Source organism: Halichoerus grypus, chromosome 15, assembly GCF_964656455.1.
Source record: "Halichoerus grypus chromosome 15, mHalGry1.hap1.1, whole genome shotgun sequence".
Classification (NCBI taxonomy): domain Eukaryota; kingdom Metazoa; phylum Chordata; class Mammalia; order Carnivora; family Phocidae; genus Halichoerus; species Halichoerus grypus.
The window spans coordinates 29,617,256-29,637,073 of NC_135726.1; the positions used below are offsets into that span (position 1 = coordinate 29,617,256).

The 19,818-nt window shown below is 37.7% G+C and overlaps 1 protein-coding gene and 2 pseudogenes across 4 annotated transcripts in view; 1 reads left to right on the forward strand and 2 right to left on the reverse strand.

The window, feature by feature from the left end:
- Window positions 1-19,818, reverse strand: part of RBL2 (RB transcriptional corepressor like 2) — a 49,322-nt gene that overhangs the window by 20,296 nt on the left and 9,208 nt on the right. For 2 of the 3 annotated variants that reach the window (XM_036081678.2, XM_078062522.1), the window contains exons 5-13: window positions 15,984-16,112; window positions 12,798-12,958; window positions 12,641-12,705; window positions 11,594-11,780; window positions 8,028-8,194; window positions 4,398-4,504; window positions 3,380-3,483; window positions 1,428-1,565; window positions 101-265 (exon numbers count right to left, since the gene is read on the reverse strand). In XM_036081678.2, the coding sequence (XP_035937571.2) occupies window positions 101-265; window positions 1,428-1,565; window positions 3,380-3,483; window positions 4,398-4,504; window positions 8,028-8,194; window positions 11,594-11,780; window positions 12,641-12,705; window positions 12,798-12,958; window positions 15,984-16,112 (1,223 nt within the window). Of the gene's footprint in view, window positions 1-100; window positions 266-1,427; window positions 1,566-3,379; window positions 3,484-4,397; window positions 4,505-8,027; window positions 8,195-11,593; window positions 11,781-12,640; window positions 12,706-12,797; window positions 12,959-15,983; window positions 16,113-17,526; window positions 17,590-19,818 lie in introns of those variants that run through there. The other variant, XM_078062523.1, reaches the window with a different exon arrangement.
- LOC118528983 (hsc70-interacting protein-like) lies at window positions 4,449-8,019 on the reverse strand (annotated as a pseudogene). The gene is made up of 2 exons (XR_013444111.1): window positions 4,782-8,019; window positions 4,449-4,504 (listed from the first exon to the last, which is right to left on the reverse strand). The product of XR_013444111.1 is annotated as a hsc70-interacting protein-like (transcript).
- LOC118528984 (large ribosomal subunit protein uL18-like) lies at window positions 13,023-14,304 on the forward strand (annotated as a pseudogene).

A 19,818-nucleotide genomic window follows, 5' to 3' on the forward strand; every position in this document is an offset into this window, starting at 1 on the left:
AAGACACTAAATTTAATTGCTCTCAATGAAACAAGAATATAAACAGACTAGTTACTGATGTACTTTTGTTATAGAAAGATGTTAAGGTATTTTCACAAACCTCTTCACAAGTAGGAACTCTGTTTTCATTGTCTCTAATTCTGTCCCAGAGTGGAGACTCTGGTTTCCATGCCAAATGATCCAAGATCTGTTCTTCAATCTGATTAAGGTGTTTAACCACCTCTCTACAAAGACCATCTTCTGCTCTAATGAATACTTCTATCACCTGAAATTTAAAAAAAAATGCCCTGCTTTAATAATTATTTTTGTCACCAAAAACTTGTTTATTAAGTGTGAAGCAAAATGGGTAAATTTTTTTTTTTTACATATTTATAGATCAACAGATAATTCATCAAAAATTACAAATCTAAATAATAGTACTATTTTGAAACAGCTGGTCTTCCTTTCACTGTCTTTATAAATAACTATTATTTAAAATTCATGTAGGAATTACAGAAAATCTTTTGTATAATGGCATATTTTAAACATTTTTCAAAGAAAAAAGATGCCTTTTCTATTAAAGCTGAAAAATATTACTCTTAACATTTCACATTTAAAAACTCTAGGGGCACCTGGCTGCCTCAGTTGGCAGAGCATCTGACTCTTACTCTCAGGATTGTGAGTTCAAACCCCACGTTAGGTGTAGAGATTACTTAAAAAAATAATAAATATATAAATAAGTAAATAAATAAATAAAACAAAAAGTCTAAACATTCAATCCATGCCACTAAAAAAACTGATTTTTGACTACTGTATTAGAATTAAGATAAACCCATGCACTAAACTGATATCAAGACAAAAACAATTACCACCAAGTCATTGCCATCACTCTGCACTTCTATATAACATGTGAAAGAGAATTTTTTTCTCCTGAAAGACACTTTTCAATGTTATTTCCATAAAATAAAAAAAGGTTGGGGCACCTGAGTGGCTCAGTCAGGTAAGCATCTGTCTCGATTTAAGCTCAGGTCTTGATCTCAGGGTTGTGAATTCAAGCCTGGCGTTGGGCTCCACGCTGGGTGTGGAGCCTACTTAATTAAAATATAAAATTTAAAAAGGTTGTTATATAAGATTAGCTACTGATTTGTTTGCTACTTTTTTTAAAGGCTTCCTAGCCAATAAAATGAAAGTATTCTAAAAGCCTATAGCAGATAAAAGGAAGAATCAAATGAAGCTTTTACCCCAAATAGGTCTTTATACTATCTGAGAAGAATTTAAATAGTTCTTAAGACTCTTCTATTTCTTCTCCCCAGATAGAGTAAAAACTACTAAATATATTATTAAAAAGAGAAGAGATGTACTTAGGTAGCAAAATGAATTAGCTGGCTAACAACAGGAAGTTGGTTGCATCTACAATTTCTTTATCAGTATCAGATTTTTAAAAATACCTTATAAAAATGATAAAGTGGCACATCAAATATTTCAGTAATAAATGGAAAACTCCCAGGAGGCTTATAAGAAAAAGTGACGACCTCAAGGCAGCAGGCCAAAAGCGATCTATGGAATGCATCTTGTTCCAGAATGCCCTATAAAACAAAGTTATTAACATTTAGAAATATTAGCCTACTCTAACAAAGACATTTCCTACTCAGTAAAGTTAAATAAAAATATCAAATGAAGTCTTATTTTCTGAGTTAGTGAGAAGTATGTGCTTACTTTCTTACAGAACTTTTCTTAGCGTAATAAGCCCATGTTTTAGCAAAACAAATATTACAAGAATGTAAGAGAACTTTCAAAAATCTTACATATTGTGAAATGTAGCTGATAAAAAATTATATCCCTAACAAAAATATACATACGCCCTGCTGCTTAGGGGAATAATAATGTGGAAAGAGGTTACAAAACAGTATTTACAGTTATAGGCCACTGTCAGAAAAAAGACAGCTGGAAGGCAGGTGACTGGCTAGATGGTCATGGGCCACAAGTGAACATACTCCTCTCAGGAGACATAATCACATTCCCCCCCCTTTTTTCGGCTATTAATTTCTCAAATCTGTACATAAACATTTACTATTTTTGAATTAAAAAGTTACTTAGACACCAGAAACATAGGCAACAGGAGAAAAAAACATAAATTGGGCTTCATCAAAATTAAAACCTGTCGTCTATCAAAGGACACTATCAATGAAGTAAAGACACAACCCACAGAATGGGAGAAAATATTTGCAAATCATATATAAGGATACATAAAGAACTCCTACAACTTGACCAAAAAAAAAAGGCAAACAATTATATACTGTTGATTATGAATAATATTCTGAATACTATTCAGCCTTAAAAAGGAATGAAATTCTGACATGCTAAAACACAGATGAACCTTGAATACACCAGGCCAAGTGAAATACGTGGGACACAAAAGAACAAATACTATATGATTATACCTAGAACAGGTTAATTTGTGGAGACAGAAAGTAGAGTAGAGATTACCAGGAGCTCAAGGGAAGTGAGAATGGGGAGTCATTGCTTAATGGGTACAGACTTTCAGTTGGGGATGATGAAAAGTTCTAAACATGGCTGGTGGTGAGGGTTGCACAACACCATGAATGTACTTAATGCCACTGAATTGTACACTTAAAAATGCTTAAAATGGTAAGTTTTATGTTATGTATATTTTACTACAATAAAAAATTGTTTTAGTAAGTTTCTTGGCTGGGTATAAAGGTATCCACTTATCATCAGCCGTAAACCGCAACTGTTTTATATACCCTCCTGTATGTGTTTCAAAATTTAAAAATTTGTCTTAACAGCCTTTTAAATTCCTACACCCATAATTTCATGTATAAAAAAGAAATGTAAATAGTTACATGAAATTAGAACAATTATCGGTCAGTTTTACAATTTTTTCTAAAATAGTTTTTAAAAAGCATTTTTGTGTCATTAAAAGTAAATACTTATTTCAAAATCAATTTATATTTCTTGACTAGTAAAATCTAGAAAAAATAATTTTCTTAGTCAAAGAGCAATGGCTGAATATTTATGTTAAAGTCCTACTTAGTCAATAGTCAACTTATTCTTGCTATACAAGGTTTGTTCGGGGAATGTGCCGGTTAATAAGTCCGTGCATTCTAAAAACTCAATTTACCTTAAGTCTGAATGTTTCAGTCTTTGACTATGGAGTCTTACTGCCCACAGAAGCCGTGAGTTCTAGTGCATGGCCTGCCACACTGAGAAACACTAAGGGGGGGACCGGAGGCGAAGACAGGAGTTTCCTCAGCTGCCAATCTTATTCCCTCAAAGCTACGGTTTTATCTTTGTTTGGTTTAGTCTGGGTTTTGTATGGGTAGGGCTAAAAGGAAACTACATTTTCTTGTGCTGACCAATACATTGGTGATTTACTCACAGATAAATCCATGTCTCCCAGTCTTTTCTGTTCCTGTTCAATAACAGATTCTAATACTTTATAGTAAAGCATCTCTGCAAAACGAAAATATTTGCTGGCAATTTCTGCACAAATAAAAGACAAGAGTCATATGCAAAGAACATATTGTAGAAAGTGAGTCTACCCCATTCCCTGCCCACAAAAGAAAATTTAAAAACCAACCAATTACTTCATATATATGCACTTCCTACAGCTGCTACACCAATCATTCCTAAGATTTCTTAATTTTCTTCATGGTAGCCACAGTAACACTAACATTTTTCTAAAACTGTGAAATGAAATTTTTTTTAAGAAGATTTTATTTATTTATTTGACAGCAAGAGAGGGAAACAAGCAGGGGGACCGGCAGGCAGAGAGAAAGGGAGAAGCAGACTCCCCGCTGAGCAAGGAGCCTGATGTGGGACTTGATACCAAGACCCTGGGATCATGACCTCGGCCTAAGGCAGACACTTAACCAACTGAGCCACCCAGGCGCCCCTGTGAAATGAAATTTGCACTTAAAAACTGTAATAGCGTTCCATTAAGAGTCACGCTTTTTTTTTTTTTTTTTTTTTGGTAAGTTTGAACTGAGCAGCTCTATGCTAAGAGGTATATATAATTGGTTTACTATTCTACTCATACTTGGTTCTAATTCATGACATCAGACAACTTCTAGAACAGGTATGGGCATAAAACAGTTATATCTTCTGAACTCATTCTTAATATTTTGAAGAATCACTATACTCCTAAATTTAATAATACCCAGTCTACAAATGAAACTAAAGATTTTGCAAACAAAGTACCAGGCATCGGTCTACATTTTCTCTTATGGAGACGGGCCCAGAAACCCTTGGTTAACAGAAAAATTGGACATCCATATTGTAGCCCTCAATCTAAAGTCCTAAATCTATTCTTCATATTTCTGATTCACTTACCAAGAAAGGACTCCATGTACTTAAACATCAAAGATGAGAACAAGATGGACAGTATTAAGCCTTACCTTTAGAATTACTGAAATCCTCATCTGGCTGGCAATGCTGAGAATATATTTCATACATTTCTTTCAGTCTGTTGGCAATGGCCTGTGTTGGATCTCTGGAACACGTCCTAAAAAAAAAAAAAAAAGAGTAAGAAATTATCCAACTTAAAGGTCTAACCCAGTTACAAAGTAATAAACTATTTACAACTCTGTAATTTTACTAACCTGTAAATATAAAATACTTTGAACAAAAACTACACACTTCCCAAATTATTCTAGGAAATCCCATACCTCCTTATCAAAAGTGTTGGTTATAACCATTTTGAGGGAAAAAAAAATATTTCTTGCATGGAGCTGTACCTTTACTGCAGTTAAGTTTAGCCTTCTTGACTGGCCCCCACCTACCCTACACATCTGCAATCACTGGTAACAAACAAAATTGCCTTCAACTGTTTCCTCAGAGGGCAATACAACTCCCATTAGGAACTCCTGGAAGAAAACAGAATGAGGAGGTATATAAACTATACTACACACTTATATAAACCATTACTGGCACTCTACATTTTTTCCTCCAAAACGAGGTTTATTTCATTAATTTTTTTTTTTTTTAAACCAGAAAGGCAATATATGTTCGATGCAGAAGCATTATACAAATTATCATCATGTGGGCCTTTATAACATTTTTGTCTTTTTTTTTTTTTTTTAAGGGATTAACACACCCTTTTAACTTGTTTTTAAGTATTTTTAAGGTTTAAAATTCCTAGTAGGAATTCCTGGTAGGAAAACATTATGTGAATGAATACCCAATAGCAAACCACTACAAAATGTTTGGGTTGCACGTGGGGCCGAGGGGTAGGGATTCTCTTCACAGCACCCCAGCTTTCTCTCCACGAGGTCAGAGGTACACTGTATTACTGCGACATCCATTAGGTGATCTAAGTTGTTTTTCCTTCAGCAAGGGTCTTATCCGTCTGAAGGGCATTATGCTTGACCTCCAAATTTGACAATTTACTGATGAGATTCATAACTTTTGGGTTGCTCGGCTATTTGACACATTTGCTGGGTTCTGGGCCACATCCCAGAAGGCCACCCATAACTTCTGGATCCTGCATGGCTGCAAGAACCTTTGGTCACTAAGAACTTCATTGAGCCCAGGGGCATCCCTTCCATTCCAGGCTTGCCCCCTGCCATTCCACGCATTCCCACAGGAAAGCCACCTAGAAAAGAGCTAGTCTGGGCTCCTGATTGTCATCTGGCTTCTTCCTCCCTCTGGGCTCCCTCATGTTCTTCCCGAACCTTCTTAACACTTTCTATTCTTTCTTTGATCTTTCACTCTTACTTTTTTACTCATACTTTCTCGATGTTCGGCAATTTTCTGGGCGGTTGGTTGAACTTCTTTCAGCATTGCACTAGCATCTTCATCATAATCCAGTTTACAAGCAAGGGCAAGATTATGTGCTGCTTCTTCCCAGTGGCCCAGAAGTCTGTGTGCTTTCCCTCGCCACTTGTAAGGCTGAGCTGAATCGGGATTTATTTCAATAGCTCTGTCATAGTCTTGGATGGCAGCATTTGGCTTCTGTAATTCGATGAAGACACCGGCTCTCTTGGCATACAGAATGGCCAAGCAAGGATTCAGCTTATGGCATCTGTGAACAAGTCAATGGCTTTCTGTAGTTCACTATCATTTAGGGCATCAATGGCAGCCACTTTTTTTATCATTTGCCTGATCCATCATTTCCCCAGTCACCTCTACACTGTCATCTCCCATTTCTTCAGGGGCATCAGTATCTGGTTCAATCACACCTTCACTGTCAATTTCTAGACTACTTTCCTCACTTGATGGTTCGTTTGTCTTTATGTTTTCCTCTGCCTTCTTACTATCTGTTTTTTCTTTCTTGATATTTTCTTCTGATTTAGTTTTATGAGTAGCAGGTAGTATTTTACCCTCCATGCTCTCCATCCACTCCTTCAGGAAGTGCATCTCCTCAGTGTGCAGAATGCTCGGATCCTGCTTATGCATTTTCCCAAAGGCCTGACGCTCGCTCACTTTGTGGGGGTCCATGGTCCAGAGATCATGGGAAGTGGTGGGCACAGCAGAGGTTGTGGCCCTGTCCAATTCCAGGTGCAGATGCCAGCTCAGCATGACTGTGTTGAAGCAACTATGTTATTATCTTGATCATAGATACACATATTCATTGTAAAAGCTTAGCAAGTTTAGAAAATTATAAAGAAAATAAAAATCAGTTATAATCCTGCTGGAGTTAGCCACTGAATATCATATACAAGCAGAATTTTATTTATGAACACACACAGGTACCTTTCAGGAAACAGGACTCTTTGGCTTCACCTAATATTTACTGGTAATATTTAACCCCACTAATGGTGTTTAAGATTAAAGAAGCTGCTACACCTGGTTAGAGATTTTAAAGAGATCTGTAAGATATAAAGACTAAGTCAGTCTTCTAAAATGTATTTATAAAATGCTTCTCTATTCTACGTAAACAAGGTCTGAGAAACACGACTTAGGAAGAGGCCACACAGACATAGCCTACTGGGTATTAATCACAATCAAGTTTATAAATAAAGCAGACTTCATGTTTAATGAGTCCAGCTGTGAATAAGAAATTACTACAGTATGTATACTGGGCCTTCTTACACTACACCACCAGAAACAAAATGGGCTCCTATAGGGTCTGTGTCATCAAATCCTATACTTTTTAGAACTAGGAGGGGCCCTGGAGGTAATATTTTGAAATAAATTTACAAAAACTATGCACAGGTGATGAGATTCAGTTTATTATGCTTTTCACTAAAGCTCAGTGACATTCCCACCAGTCTTAGGCAGATCAGAGCACTGAGGGCAGTTACCCTCATTTTCAGGGTCAGGGTATTCTATAGAACATACAGCAGTTACAGTGGTTTGACGTTAGTTAGGAATATAAGTGTTTATCTTTTCAAATCTGACCCACCCCTCAGAAATTTGCTCAGGTCCAAACCTCTTCATGGAGTCCTTTGACAACTCCCATCTTTATTGATCCCTCTTTCCCTGAAATCTTAAGATAGAACAGTTGGTAACAGTTTGGTGCTTTAATCTACAGTGTACGGTGTTGTTAGTTACTGCCTCCCATACTACATAAGAGAAATCTGAGTGCTACAGGACTGAATATTTGTGCTCCCCCTCCAAATTCTCATGTTGAAACCTAATCCCCCAATGTGATGGTATTTGGCAGTGGGGCCTTTGGGAGTGATTAGATCATGACAGTGGAGCCCTCGTGAATGGGATTAGTGCGCTTATCAAAGAGGCCCTAGAGAGTTCCCGTGCCTCCTCACACCATGTGAGGAGAGCAAAAAGACCAGGAAGCAGTTCTCACCAGACACTGCATCTTGGCACCTTGATACTGTTGTTTGTAAGTCACCCAGTCTATGGTCTTCTGTGATAACAGCTGGAACACACGAAGATACTGAGGAAAAATGATCACCTTCTATTCATACATCCCATATTACTATGCCCTCCACAGACTAACAACAGGGTCTGAGCATGCAACTGGTATACGATTAATAATGAGTGAATTAAGGCACTAAAAGTTAAAAAATTAAAATAGAAAATGGTCAACAATCAAATCTTAGAAGGCAAGAAGGGCTCAAACTAACCTTAGAATCTGTTCCAGTTTCTCACTTGGTGCATTCCTGAGGCCTGTTAGCATGGCGTGAAGACGGCTCAAGCTGTGTGCTGCCGTAGACACTGGGGTCACACAAGGGCTGTTATCCTTCATGTACCTCACACCAGTAAGTGGTGTGGAGATTCTAAGTGCTTTAGACTAAATTGGGGGTGGGGTGGGGGTGGAGAGAACATTATTTTAGGTCAGAATGACTTTAATTACTTCACAAATGAGAATTTAAACCAATCAGACTTTATCAATAAATTTTAATGATTCAAATATCACCATCCTTGGAATTTAAACATACTAACGCCACTAGGAGCTACCACCCTCCATGTGAAGATGTGTGAAAGGACAATTTGTATTTTAGCCAACTAGGAAGTTTGTCTCTTAAAAGCTAAACCTTTAAGGAGCTCCTGAGTGGCTCAGTCAGTTAAGCGTCTGCCTTCGGCTCAGGTCATGATCCCAGGGTCCTGGGATCGAGCCCCACATGGGGCTCCCTGCTCAGCGGGGAATCTGCTTCTCCCTCTGCCTCTGCCTCTCCCCTGTCCTTCTCACTCACTAATAAATAAATAAAATCTTTTTAAAAAAAGAGAAAGTTAAACCTTTAAGATAAGGCATAGTTCCCTAGTATCCCTACTTCAAACCTAAGCAGAAAGGCACAAATAAGCAATAAACTATTAAGAATATCCCTGAGAAACAGAATTTCACAGCTCCCATCTACTATTTTTTTCTGACTACTTACAGACTGACAAAAGCAAGCGGTGAATTAAACCTGGCCCGGATGAATTCCATGATTTAACAAAAGCCCATCTAAATCATCACATTTGTTTCAGAGAGGTGGGACACAGCAACACTCCTGGATGAAAGAACAGCCTGACACAGAACAAACAGCTTTCTTCAGCCTTCCTGCCCCTCCTTTACCTTTAGTTACAGGAATCTATCTATCTTTCCCCCCTAAAGGAGACGGACCTTCAGGGAAATACATATAAGTCAACATTCTTGAATATAAATATGAAAAATATATGACTTCATGTCCGAGAATTTAAGCATGAATACATATGCTAGTGAAACATCTTTTCTGTTTTTTCTAATAAACTCTGAAAGGCTAAGATAGCTTAAGAGTGTTTTTCAATATTCAGGAAAAACTATGTTTCCCTATGTAGTAAGTATATTTATTCTAGAGATACTTGTAAAAACACCCAGCAAAATCTTCACCCAGCAAAACAAACTACTCAAGTTTAATGCGATATAGATAAGCACAGAAGATCGCCATACACATCAAAATCTATATGCTTCCTCTGTGACTTAAACAGGATAGAGCCAAGACTTCTACTTGGTTTCAAAGAAATTAATTCTATAATTTTTTTAGATCGGTAAGATGACCTGGGTAGGTTAAAAACATTCAGAAGGCTCCTCCCTGCTCTACCCAGCTTTTCCTGGAGCCAGCTTCCTCCCTGTATGCGAACCAGTGCTGCGCTGGGAGGGGACAGCTTGCACACACACACAGGAAAGCAAGAACAGCCAGCCGCGTCTCACACCGCCCACAGGGAGCAGTGCTTCTGCAGGGGGAACAAGGCAGGACTCCCACCAACAGCCTTCTGCCCACAGTCCTCCAGGTCAGCGTGCAGCTTCTTGGTAGTACTGTTCAGTTCTTGGCTTAAGGCTTCCCGTGCATTCTGATTAAGGAGCCTTTCTCTGACTCAGGTATAAATACTGAGATTTTTTAAATATCAGGACATTCCTTCTCCAAGTAAAGACTTCTAAGTTTTTGGAGTGCCCCAGAGCTTTGCATAACAAATGACTCTTTCTCTTTTCCTATCTTTGTATCTAAATGACTTACTGTCAGACAAACAATCCTTTCTACCTACCCACTTACCTTAAGACAGTGACAAATACTAAGAGGAACACTAATTGCAGAGTAAGAGGGAAAGGAAGTGCTGAAGGCTGGGGAGGAAGTTGGTGGTTATTATTGTGTACAGTGGTCAGTCTATCAGAGACCTGAAAGAAGTGAGGAAGTAAACCACATGAATATCTCGAAGAAACATGTTCTAGGCAGAGGAAACAGCAAGAGCGCAGGCTTTGAGTTGGGGTATGCTCGGCATATCTGAGGACCTTAGAGGCCTTCGTAAGGACTTCAGCTTTCACACCATTTATGCAACTGGAGTCATCACTGTCTTCTTTCTCTCACATCCTGGATCCAAGCCATCAGGCAATCGTGTGGGTGCCATCTGCACAATACAGCCCCAATACAACCACTGCTCTGGTCCAAACCACCGTGAGCTATCACCAGAACTACTGCAACAGCCTCTTAATTCCCTTCTTCCACCTTGCCCCCGAAACACTTCCTTATGACACCTTTAAAAATGTCAATCAGACTGATCCAGTCACTGTTTTCCATAACACCTTCCTAATGGCTTTCCTCCCAATCAGAGGAAAGGCAAAAATTCTTACTACAGCTTCCAACGCCCGATATGGAACTCCTGTCCCTTGTGTCCACCCGCCCCTCACTTTTTAATCACTCTTTCACTCACTCACTCACTCTATTCTTACCACATAGCATTCTCACGGTTCCTCCAAAAAGCCAACCATGCTCCCACAGCAAGGCTTGGCACTTGCTGTTCTCTGGGCTTCCAAAACACATTTCTCAGCTCTTCACATGACTTGCTTCCTCACTTACTTCACATCTCTGTTGGTGTTACCTCCTCGGAGATGCCTTTCCCCACAGCCCTATGTCTAGCAGCCCAAGGCCCACCCTTTCTCCCTTCTCCCCAGTACTCTGTACCTCTACTCGATTTTACTTTTCTTCATATATCATCATCTGATGTCCTGTATATTTACTTGTTTATCTATCTCTCCACAATATAAAACAGGATATTCATGGCTGTTTTGTTCATTGATGTATCCCCAGTGTCCAGGACACTATCTGGCATATAGAATATCTTTAGAATATTTGTTGAATGCATAAGCAAAGCAGCCTTAAGTTTGATCTTACAGGTGAGTTACCCCTTGGAATTACCCACACTACCTCGGGAGGCACTTGTCAAAAGCTGTATATTTTCTCTGAACATCATACAACAGAAGGGAAACTCTTAGTCTCCATCACCCTAAGTGTATGCAAGAAATAACACCATGATCCTGAAACTCTGTTTAACAGAATTTTCCTGAAGACTACAGATTCTCAGTTTCCCTAGTGTCTAGATGAAGGCACCTCTCAGGTCAACTGACATTTTCTGTGTCTACTATGTTCAATAAATAAAGACTGCATATTACTGGCCCATTTTTTTCAAAACCAACAGCTATCAGCATGATACATTCATTTAAATTTATATTAAATGCTCTCTCAGATCTACCCCAAAACTTTGAAAGTTGATGTTAACAAAAATTAAATCAGTAAACACAGACAACTTTTTCAATTAAGTATGACAAGCATTTTCTTTTTCATACTGGAAGAAGTGCAACATGTGCGCGCACACACACACACAGTTACCCACATAGAATGGCCCGTCTGGCCCGTCTGCACCTGCACTTCGGCTCTCCTGGCCCCGGCCAGCTCACCTTGTCGAAGTGCTGCTGCAAGATGTTTTTCATCTGCACCCTTTCAGCAGTCTCTGTTCCTGAACCAGAATTCAGACACCTGGAGAGAGTCCCAATTTCCTCTTCAGCATCCTCTCCAAGAAATATCCTTTCATCTAAATTCCCAACAGATAGAACATACTCCTCATAGGCCTTATTGATGGCTTTACTAGAGGGGGAAAAAAAAGGAAAACAGACAACATATACACTCACAGAACTGCCATTTCAATTCATGTTTTAGGCCACTTAGTTATTTCATTTTTTTAATTTACTAAAAAGTTCTAATAATTTTGCGAAAGCTAAACTGCAGACCATTGCTAATTATAAAAACCGAGGTGTATGAAACGCAAGCTTGCTACAGTAAGCCGCTCCTCCGTACAGTGGGTGTATTTTGCGGACAGTGTTTCAGGGTGGGTGCCCTGTACCAGTCAGTCTGCCTGGCAGGTGCAGCTTCTAGTGACATGCTGAGTTATCTTTCCTAGCTGCTCTAGGCATCTGTGAAGATCTCACTACTTCCACATCATCGTTTTTAACCTATATAGTTCCAAAAGAATTTCTTTATCTCAAAAATTACGATCCAAAAGCTTAACTATTAAAGCTTTAAAGAGGGCGCCTGGGTGGCTCAGTCGTTAAGCGTCTGCCTTCGGCTCAGGTCATGATCCCAGGGTCCTGGGATCGAGTCCCACATCGGGCTCCCTGCTCAGCGGGAAGCCTGCTTCTCCCTCTCCCACTCCCCCTGCTTGTGTTCCTGCTCTCGCTGTCTCTTTCTCCCTGTCAAATAAATAAATAAAATCTTAAAAAAAAAAAAAAAAAAAAAAAAAAGCTTTAAAGAACAGCCACACAATTTTCAATAAATTTAAAACAATGTGCTTAGAGTAACAGTCGATGGAATTTTTCACTGCTTTCCTATGTTCTCCCACAAAACATATTCTGTATTTCCAGGGTACAAACAATAAAAACAGTAAACTCTAAGGTTTTCTAAGTATGCAATTTAAAATATTAAAACAGTTTGATAACAGAAGTACTCACAAACTCTCTCCAAAATTCCCCGGCTCTAAAAACCCCGTAAGATTTTCTTCTTTTCCCTTAAGGAGCTATGATGAAAGAAAAGATCCTTAAGTCATCATATTAAAACAAATCTTTCCCCAGAAAATATTTTCACATTACTTCTTTACTACTTACAAACCTTTTTTTCATATAGTTTCCTAATATAGGGTTTCCAGAAATGTTCTTTTATTCCCTTTGCTTCCAAAACTAGGCCATCATGTAAGGAACAGAGTTTCTCAATGACACAAGGTGGGTCAGAGGAAGGTTTAGAATCCTTAGCATGAAAATCTTCAGACAGGCCTACAATGAATAAAATCACAGAAGAGGGAGATCAGGTAGCATTCAATAAGTCAAATCGTAATAAATGAAAATAGAGTCTAATCAGCATGTGAGTTAGCATATAAGTATACAGGAAACAATATATAAGGGCCTAATTTGACTCTAAATTTACCTCAAAAATAGCAAATAGACAAAAGAAAACATAGGCAGTAATCTTTTTTTTTTAAGATTTTATTTCTTTATTTGACAGAGAGAGAGACAGTGAGAGCAGGAACACAAGCAGATCCAGACAGCCAACAGACACATGAAAAGATGCTCAGTATCGCTCAGCATCAGGAAGTGCAAATCAAAACCACAATGAGATACCGCCTGTGTCACACCAGTCAGAATGGCTAGTATCAAAAAGGCAAGAAATAACAAGCATTGGTGAGGATGTGCTGGTCTGTGGTGAGCCTCAGACACCAGTCTCTGTTCTGTAGGATGGCGTTTGTAAAGTTGTCAAGAATAAGGCTTGCATCAAGAGATACCAAGTGAAATTTAGAAGGTGAGAGGGTAAGACTGATAACTATGTTCAGAAATGCTTGGTAATTCAGGTTAAAAATAAGTACAACACACCTAAATATAGGATGATGGTCCATGTAACCAACAGAGAGATCATTTGTCAGATTGCTCATGCGCATATAGAAGGAGATGTGATAGTCTGTGCAGCTCACGCTCATGAACTCACGAAGTATGGTGTGAAGGCTGGCCTGACAAATTATGCTGCAGCATATTGTACGGACCTGCTGCTGGTCTGCAGGCTCCTCAACAGGTTTGGCAGGGACAAGATCTATGAAGGCCAAGGGGAAATGACTAGAGATGAATGCAATGTGGAAAGCATTGGTGATCAACCTGGTGCCTCCACCTGCTATTTGGATGCAGGGCTGGCCAGAACTACTACTGGAAATAAAGTTTTGGGGGCCCTCAAGGGAGCTGTGGATGGAGGCTTGTCTGTCACTCACAGTACCAAACAATTCCTTGGTTACGATTTGGAAAGCAAGGAAGTCAACGCAGAAGAAGATTGGAAGCATGTCATGGGTCAGAACGTTGCAGATTATATGTGTTACCTAATGGAAGAAGATGAAGATGCTTGCAAGGAACAATTCTGTCAGTACATAAAGAACAAAGTATCTCTAGACATGGTGGAGGAGATGTATAAGAAAGTTCTCACTACTACATGAGAGAATCCAGTCTATGAGAAGCCTAAGAAAGAAGTTAAAAAGAAGAGGTGGAACCATCCCCAAAAAATGTCTTTTACCCAGAAGAAAGACTGGGGAGCTCAGAAGGCAAGCTTCCTTAGAGCTCAGGAGCAGGCTGCTGAAAGCTAACAAACCAAACCACAATTTCTATGAAGATTTTTCAGATAAAGACAATAAAAAAACTTATTCACCAAGCAGCCAAAATAAATAAATAAATAAATAAAAATAAAATAAGTAGTCATGGAGATGAAAAGTACAACATAAAGAATATAGTCAGTAATATTGTAATAACATTGTATGGTGATAGATGGTGACTACACTTACCATGGTGAGTGCTGGGTGATGTATAGAATTGTTGAATCACTATATTGTACACTTGAAACTAATAGGACATTGTATGTTAATTATACTTAAACAAAAATAAACAAATAAATAGCAAATAGAAGTAAAGTGTATCACTACTCAAAAGATTTTAGTTATTCAATTATTTATCTGGAGACACGTGAAAAAAAAAGAAAATTTTAGTATATCGTTGTAAGATCTAAAAAACATAAAAATAAAATATAACTTTGCAAATAAGTCTGACATTCAAATAAAAAATAGGACTTTGAAAAACATTACTATTCAAAGTATATATAGTTTATATGCTTTCATTTCATTATATTGGAAGCATTTAACATATTGATTTACAGCTTATTCTTGCCCTAGATTCAATATAAGAAAAACTAAGTAAGACTGGAAAAATGAAAAGCAGCCACTATATAGAAACATAAAAGGGAGTTAGGAAGGAAACGAGAGAAAAAAACACATTAAATGAAAAACATTAAATGTACCAAAGCAGGAGCAACTAGGTAATTAACTTCCTAACTTTAAAAATCTACCTTGAGAGTTGGACAAGCTAAAATTCTTTTTTTTTTTTTAAATGTTTATTTATTCATGAAAGTCAGAGAGAGAGAGAGAGAGAGAGAGGCAGAGGCAGAGGGAGAAGCAGGCTTCCCACTGAGCAGGAAGCCCGATGCGGGGCTTGATCCCAGGACCCTGGGATCATGACCTGAGCCGAAGGCAGACGCTTAACCATCTGAGCCACCCAGGCGCCCCAAGACAAGCTAAAATTCTAATTGCAACCACCCCAAAACTGAAAATCACTCAGAATCCTATCCCTACCATGGTATTATTCAAATAGCAACAGCATTATATACTAGCTCTATAAATACTGTTTAATATTTATAATATTAATTGTGAGTTATGATTTGGTCTCTTACTATATATCATTCACAGAAATTACATGCCTTAAAACCTGCTAAATGCATTGCCAAAATAATCATTTCTATTCATCTTTTAGTTTAAGAGCTAAAAATTCATTTTACTTACTTACAACCATTACTACTCCTCTTCTGTAGGAAAAAATTTGTAATGAAGAGTATTTCAATAAATCCATTTTGAGCTCCTACTTGTGCCAGGCACAAAGCCTGGCAGTGTAGAAAAACAACATCAGTTTTAATGTCACTTTGCTACTCTGGGTTTTTAAGTTCCTTCTTGTTGAGTATATATTGCAGAAACTTCTCAAGTTGTCATGTAAGACTTTACACTTTGTAATATTTGCAATTGCTTTTTCCGTAAGTATTTTTACAGAGAGCTCAACTCCTAGTGATAAGTAGTTATAAGTACTCTGGAGAACCATGATGATGGAGCTTTTCAAAGCACTTACATTCTCTGATGCTGGAAACCTGTGGTATGTGCACAACTCCCAAGAGTAAACACAATGTAGAAATGCGAGTTGTCCAGTAATCTCCGATTTATAATCTTACCTTTAAAATTAGGATTCACCAGTTCTTTGCGATTGGAACACTGAAGGGCATTTCCATAAACCAAGTCCAAAGCACACAGCAGAAGATGGTAAGAATTGACCAAATCATCACTAATCATGGGGAAATTACCTACAGGAATGTAAACAGTTATCAAGTATATTTGCATCAACTTTACAATATTTTAAAAGTAATTTCTTCCTTTAATTAAAATGACATTTACAACACTGTACCAAAGCTGACTCAAAAGTTATATGAAGTGTTCTAGCAAATTTACATTTTGAAATATTAAAGTCTAATAAATTTCTAAGTGTAATGAAAACCAAAACTTTACTAAAAACAACATTCGGGGCGCCTGGGTGGCTCAGTCGTTAAGCGTCTGCCTTCGGCTCAGGTCATGATCTCAGGGTCCTGGGATCGAGCCCCGCATCGGGCTCCCTGCTCATCGGGAAGCCTGCTTCTCCCTCTCCCACTCCCCCTGCTTGTGTTCCCTCTCTTGCTGTGTCTCCCTCTGTCAAATAAATAAATAAAATCTTTAAAAAATAAAAAAATAAAAAAAAAAATAAAAACAACATTCATTCACTCAACATTCAGTAAATAAGCATTAAATCCCTAGTAACTGACCAAAATTTTATCACTAGTTTTTTTCTTTGAAAATTCTAAACAAACGTCATAAATTATCTCAAACTGTAGGAAATTCTTTTATGTGAAAACATTTTTCTGTCAAGAAAATTAGTAGATATTATACACCTGAAAGTAATTAACACTGTATGTTAACTATACTGGAATTAAGATTTAAAACTCAATTAAAAACAAAAAGTAAAAAAAAAATAAAAATACATGGAGACAAACAATGGTCCAACATCTTTGGGATGCACAAAAAGCAGTTCTAAGAGGGAAACTAAAAAAAAAAAAGGATTACTAGAAACCCTTAGACGGGAATAACTAAAAAATGAGTTTTTCATGTATATACTTTAAAAAGACCAGAACCTATAATCAGACTCCTAACAGTAATATTTTAGATACTTTCTCCACAATAACACAAACTCATACAAATTAAGCAACAGGATCACAATGAAAGATATTTAAGTCTAGAGCTAATATCCTAGGAATAACGTAGATGCATGGTAACAAAGGAAAAAGAAACCAAAACTCAAACCTATAGAAACATGTCATTTCTGCAATGCTAGTTTTAACACTGAAATCAGTTTTTATAGGCAGGTATACAGTTTAATTCTTAGAAATTAAGAAATATTTCTAGATTTCTTTTATAACTTCGAGCATATCCCTTTTCTCATTTAACACTGCATATGCATGCTTCCTACTGATTTTACACCCTAATAACATCACATGAATTCAAGTTTAATAGCTAACATACATCTGAGGGATTATTTCTAAACCTCAACATTTTCACCATTTTCACACGTAATGCCTGCCCAAATACATGCAAACACACAAACACACACACATGCACACACACACACTACTTTGTTTCAGGCTTTTTTTTCCCCCCCTCTCCTTTCCTCCAAAGAAAGTTACCACTTACCTCCACATATCAGGATAACTCTCTTTTTGTATAGATGAAAACATTCAACAAATCAACTTAAATGAATTAAAGAGAAAATTTTTTTTCTGTTGTCAGAAAGACAACTGATAATTAATAGGTTAAGTTTTGCATTGATAAGAACCAAACTAACTTGCCTGGTTCCACTATAAAGATGTTAATATTAAAGTATACTCAGTTTCTCAAATGTAAAACAGGAAGTGGCACCTGCTGGTTTCAAGCTACAAAGCCCATCAGATTGACAAGCCTAAACCTGTCACTGGTTTGTACTTGCCATAAAGGGAAAAAAAAAAAAAACAGCAGCACTATAACTTCTAAGAAAAAACAGAAAGGCCCCTAAAGATCAGAATCTTAAACTCCAAGACTGTCCCAACCTGACATACTTTACATTTCAAATCCTGACTTTAGAAATAAATCTCACTTTGTAAGATAAGTTATCTTTCAAATAAAGATAACTTGTTTAAACTCTGAAGTTGGCTTATTTATCAGGAATGAGGAGATTGGAGAGTGTAAAACAGGAACTGATTGGTCTTCAGGCCACAAAGCCCTTCATGATGACAAGCCCAAACTTGTCACTGGTGTGTACTCGCCACAGGAAGTCAACAAAGATAACAGGCAGAAAGTTGGCTTATGTATCAGGAATGAGATAATCTGGGATTGCCCATATGCTGCAGGGAAGCCATGAGAAAGGTGGCTACAGAAGAGTACAACTCTCTCCAAATAACTAAATCAAGAACTGAATAAAACGAATTAAACAACTCTATTAGAAAAGATCCCAGTGAATCATAAAAGATCATAGTGTCAGACAGTGAGGAGACAGACTCTTCAGATTAAACAAATTACAGATGTAATAATAAAACTGAAACACTGCAGAGACAAAAAATATGCCACCCCAGGTGATCAAGTGAGACCAAAATGTAAATAAGGACTGTAACATTCTTTGTAAACAGTTTACGTAGTACCAAACACATTCACTCCCAGGTACACGGACACCATAAGAGACATAAACAAAACAGATAAAAATCCCAGAAGTCAGATGCACCTGCCCACAATCGAACGACAAGACTAATACTGTATATAAAACCAGCCACAGCAAACTGAAAGTGACAGCAAGTGACACTATGAGAACAGTTTATATGCTCCTACGCCTTTATTTTGTACCACTTACCATATCACATTTATCTCCACTAAAGAAACATGCCAGTGTGACGGAAAACAAAATAACTAATGGCTTATTTTTGGCAGAAGAAAGATTTTTCTTTTCTTTTCTTATTTAAATTCAATTAGCCAACATATAGTACATCATTAGTTCAATAAGTCATCAGATGCATAGAACCCCAGTGCTCATCACATCACGTGCCCTCCCCAATGCTTATCACCCAGTTGCCCCATCCTCCCACTCACCTTCCCCTCCGCGACCCTCCGTTTGTTTCCCAGAGTCAAGAGTCTCTCGTGGTTTGTCTCCCTGACCTCTTCCCATTCAGTTTTCCCTCCCCTCCCGTGATCCTCTGCACTATCTCTTATATTCCACATATGAGTGAAACCATATAATTGTCTTTCTCTGATTGACTTATTTCAGTTAGCATAATACCTTCGATCAACCATGTAGCTCAAGGAGGAGGGCTGAGCTCTCACTGAACTAGTGAGAGACGACCAGCTATAATCAGATACATCAAACCCCGAGACCAGTGGAGTGACACATCCTTGCCAGAGGGCCTTCACATCTGGCATGAAACCAAGAGCTAGATGTGGGTTCAAACCCCAGCTCTGTTTCTAGCAGCTAGTTTTTGGGCTTCAGTTACCAATCTTAAAAGTAAATAATTTGGGCTACTCGATCTAATAATGAGAATCTCTTACATTTATGAAATTCCTTCTAGCTCTATGATTCTTTGATTATAACTTTGTATTTTATTGGGTTTTCTTAATAGCAAAGGCATTCTATATAGTCTGTGTAATTAATGTAACTGTATTTTCTTTTCTTTTTGAGATTACTAAGAATCATTTCTACATAGAAATTTAGAGAGGACCCCCCAAAAAACAAAACATATTTCACTGAATACAGACCTTGGGTAAGTTACGGGAGATGAGAAGGGGGAGAAAATAAATTGTATCCAAAGGCATTTGAGCAAGTATATTTATCTGAACAAAATGCAAAAAGTAATCCGAACTACACAAACTGAGGATGAGCAGTCACACTAAGCGAAGTAAGACGTGGCTCATGAAAAATATAGCTCAAGATACCAGTACAGACCACTAATGTGTTTTCAGTCCATA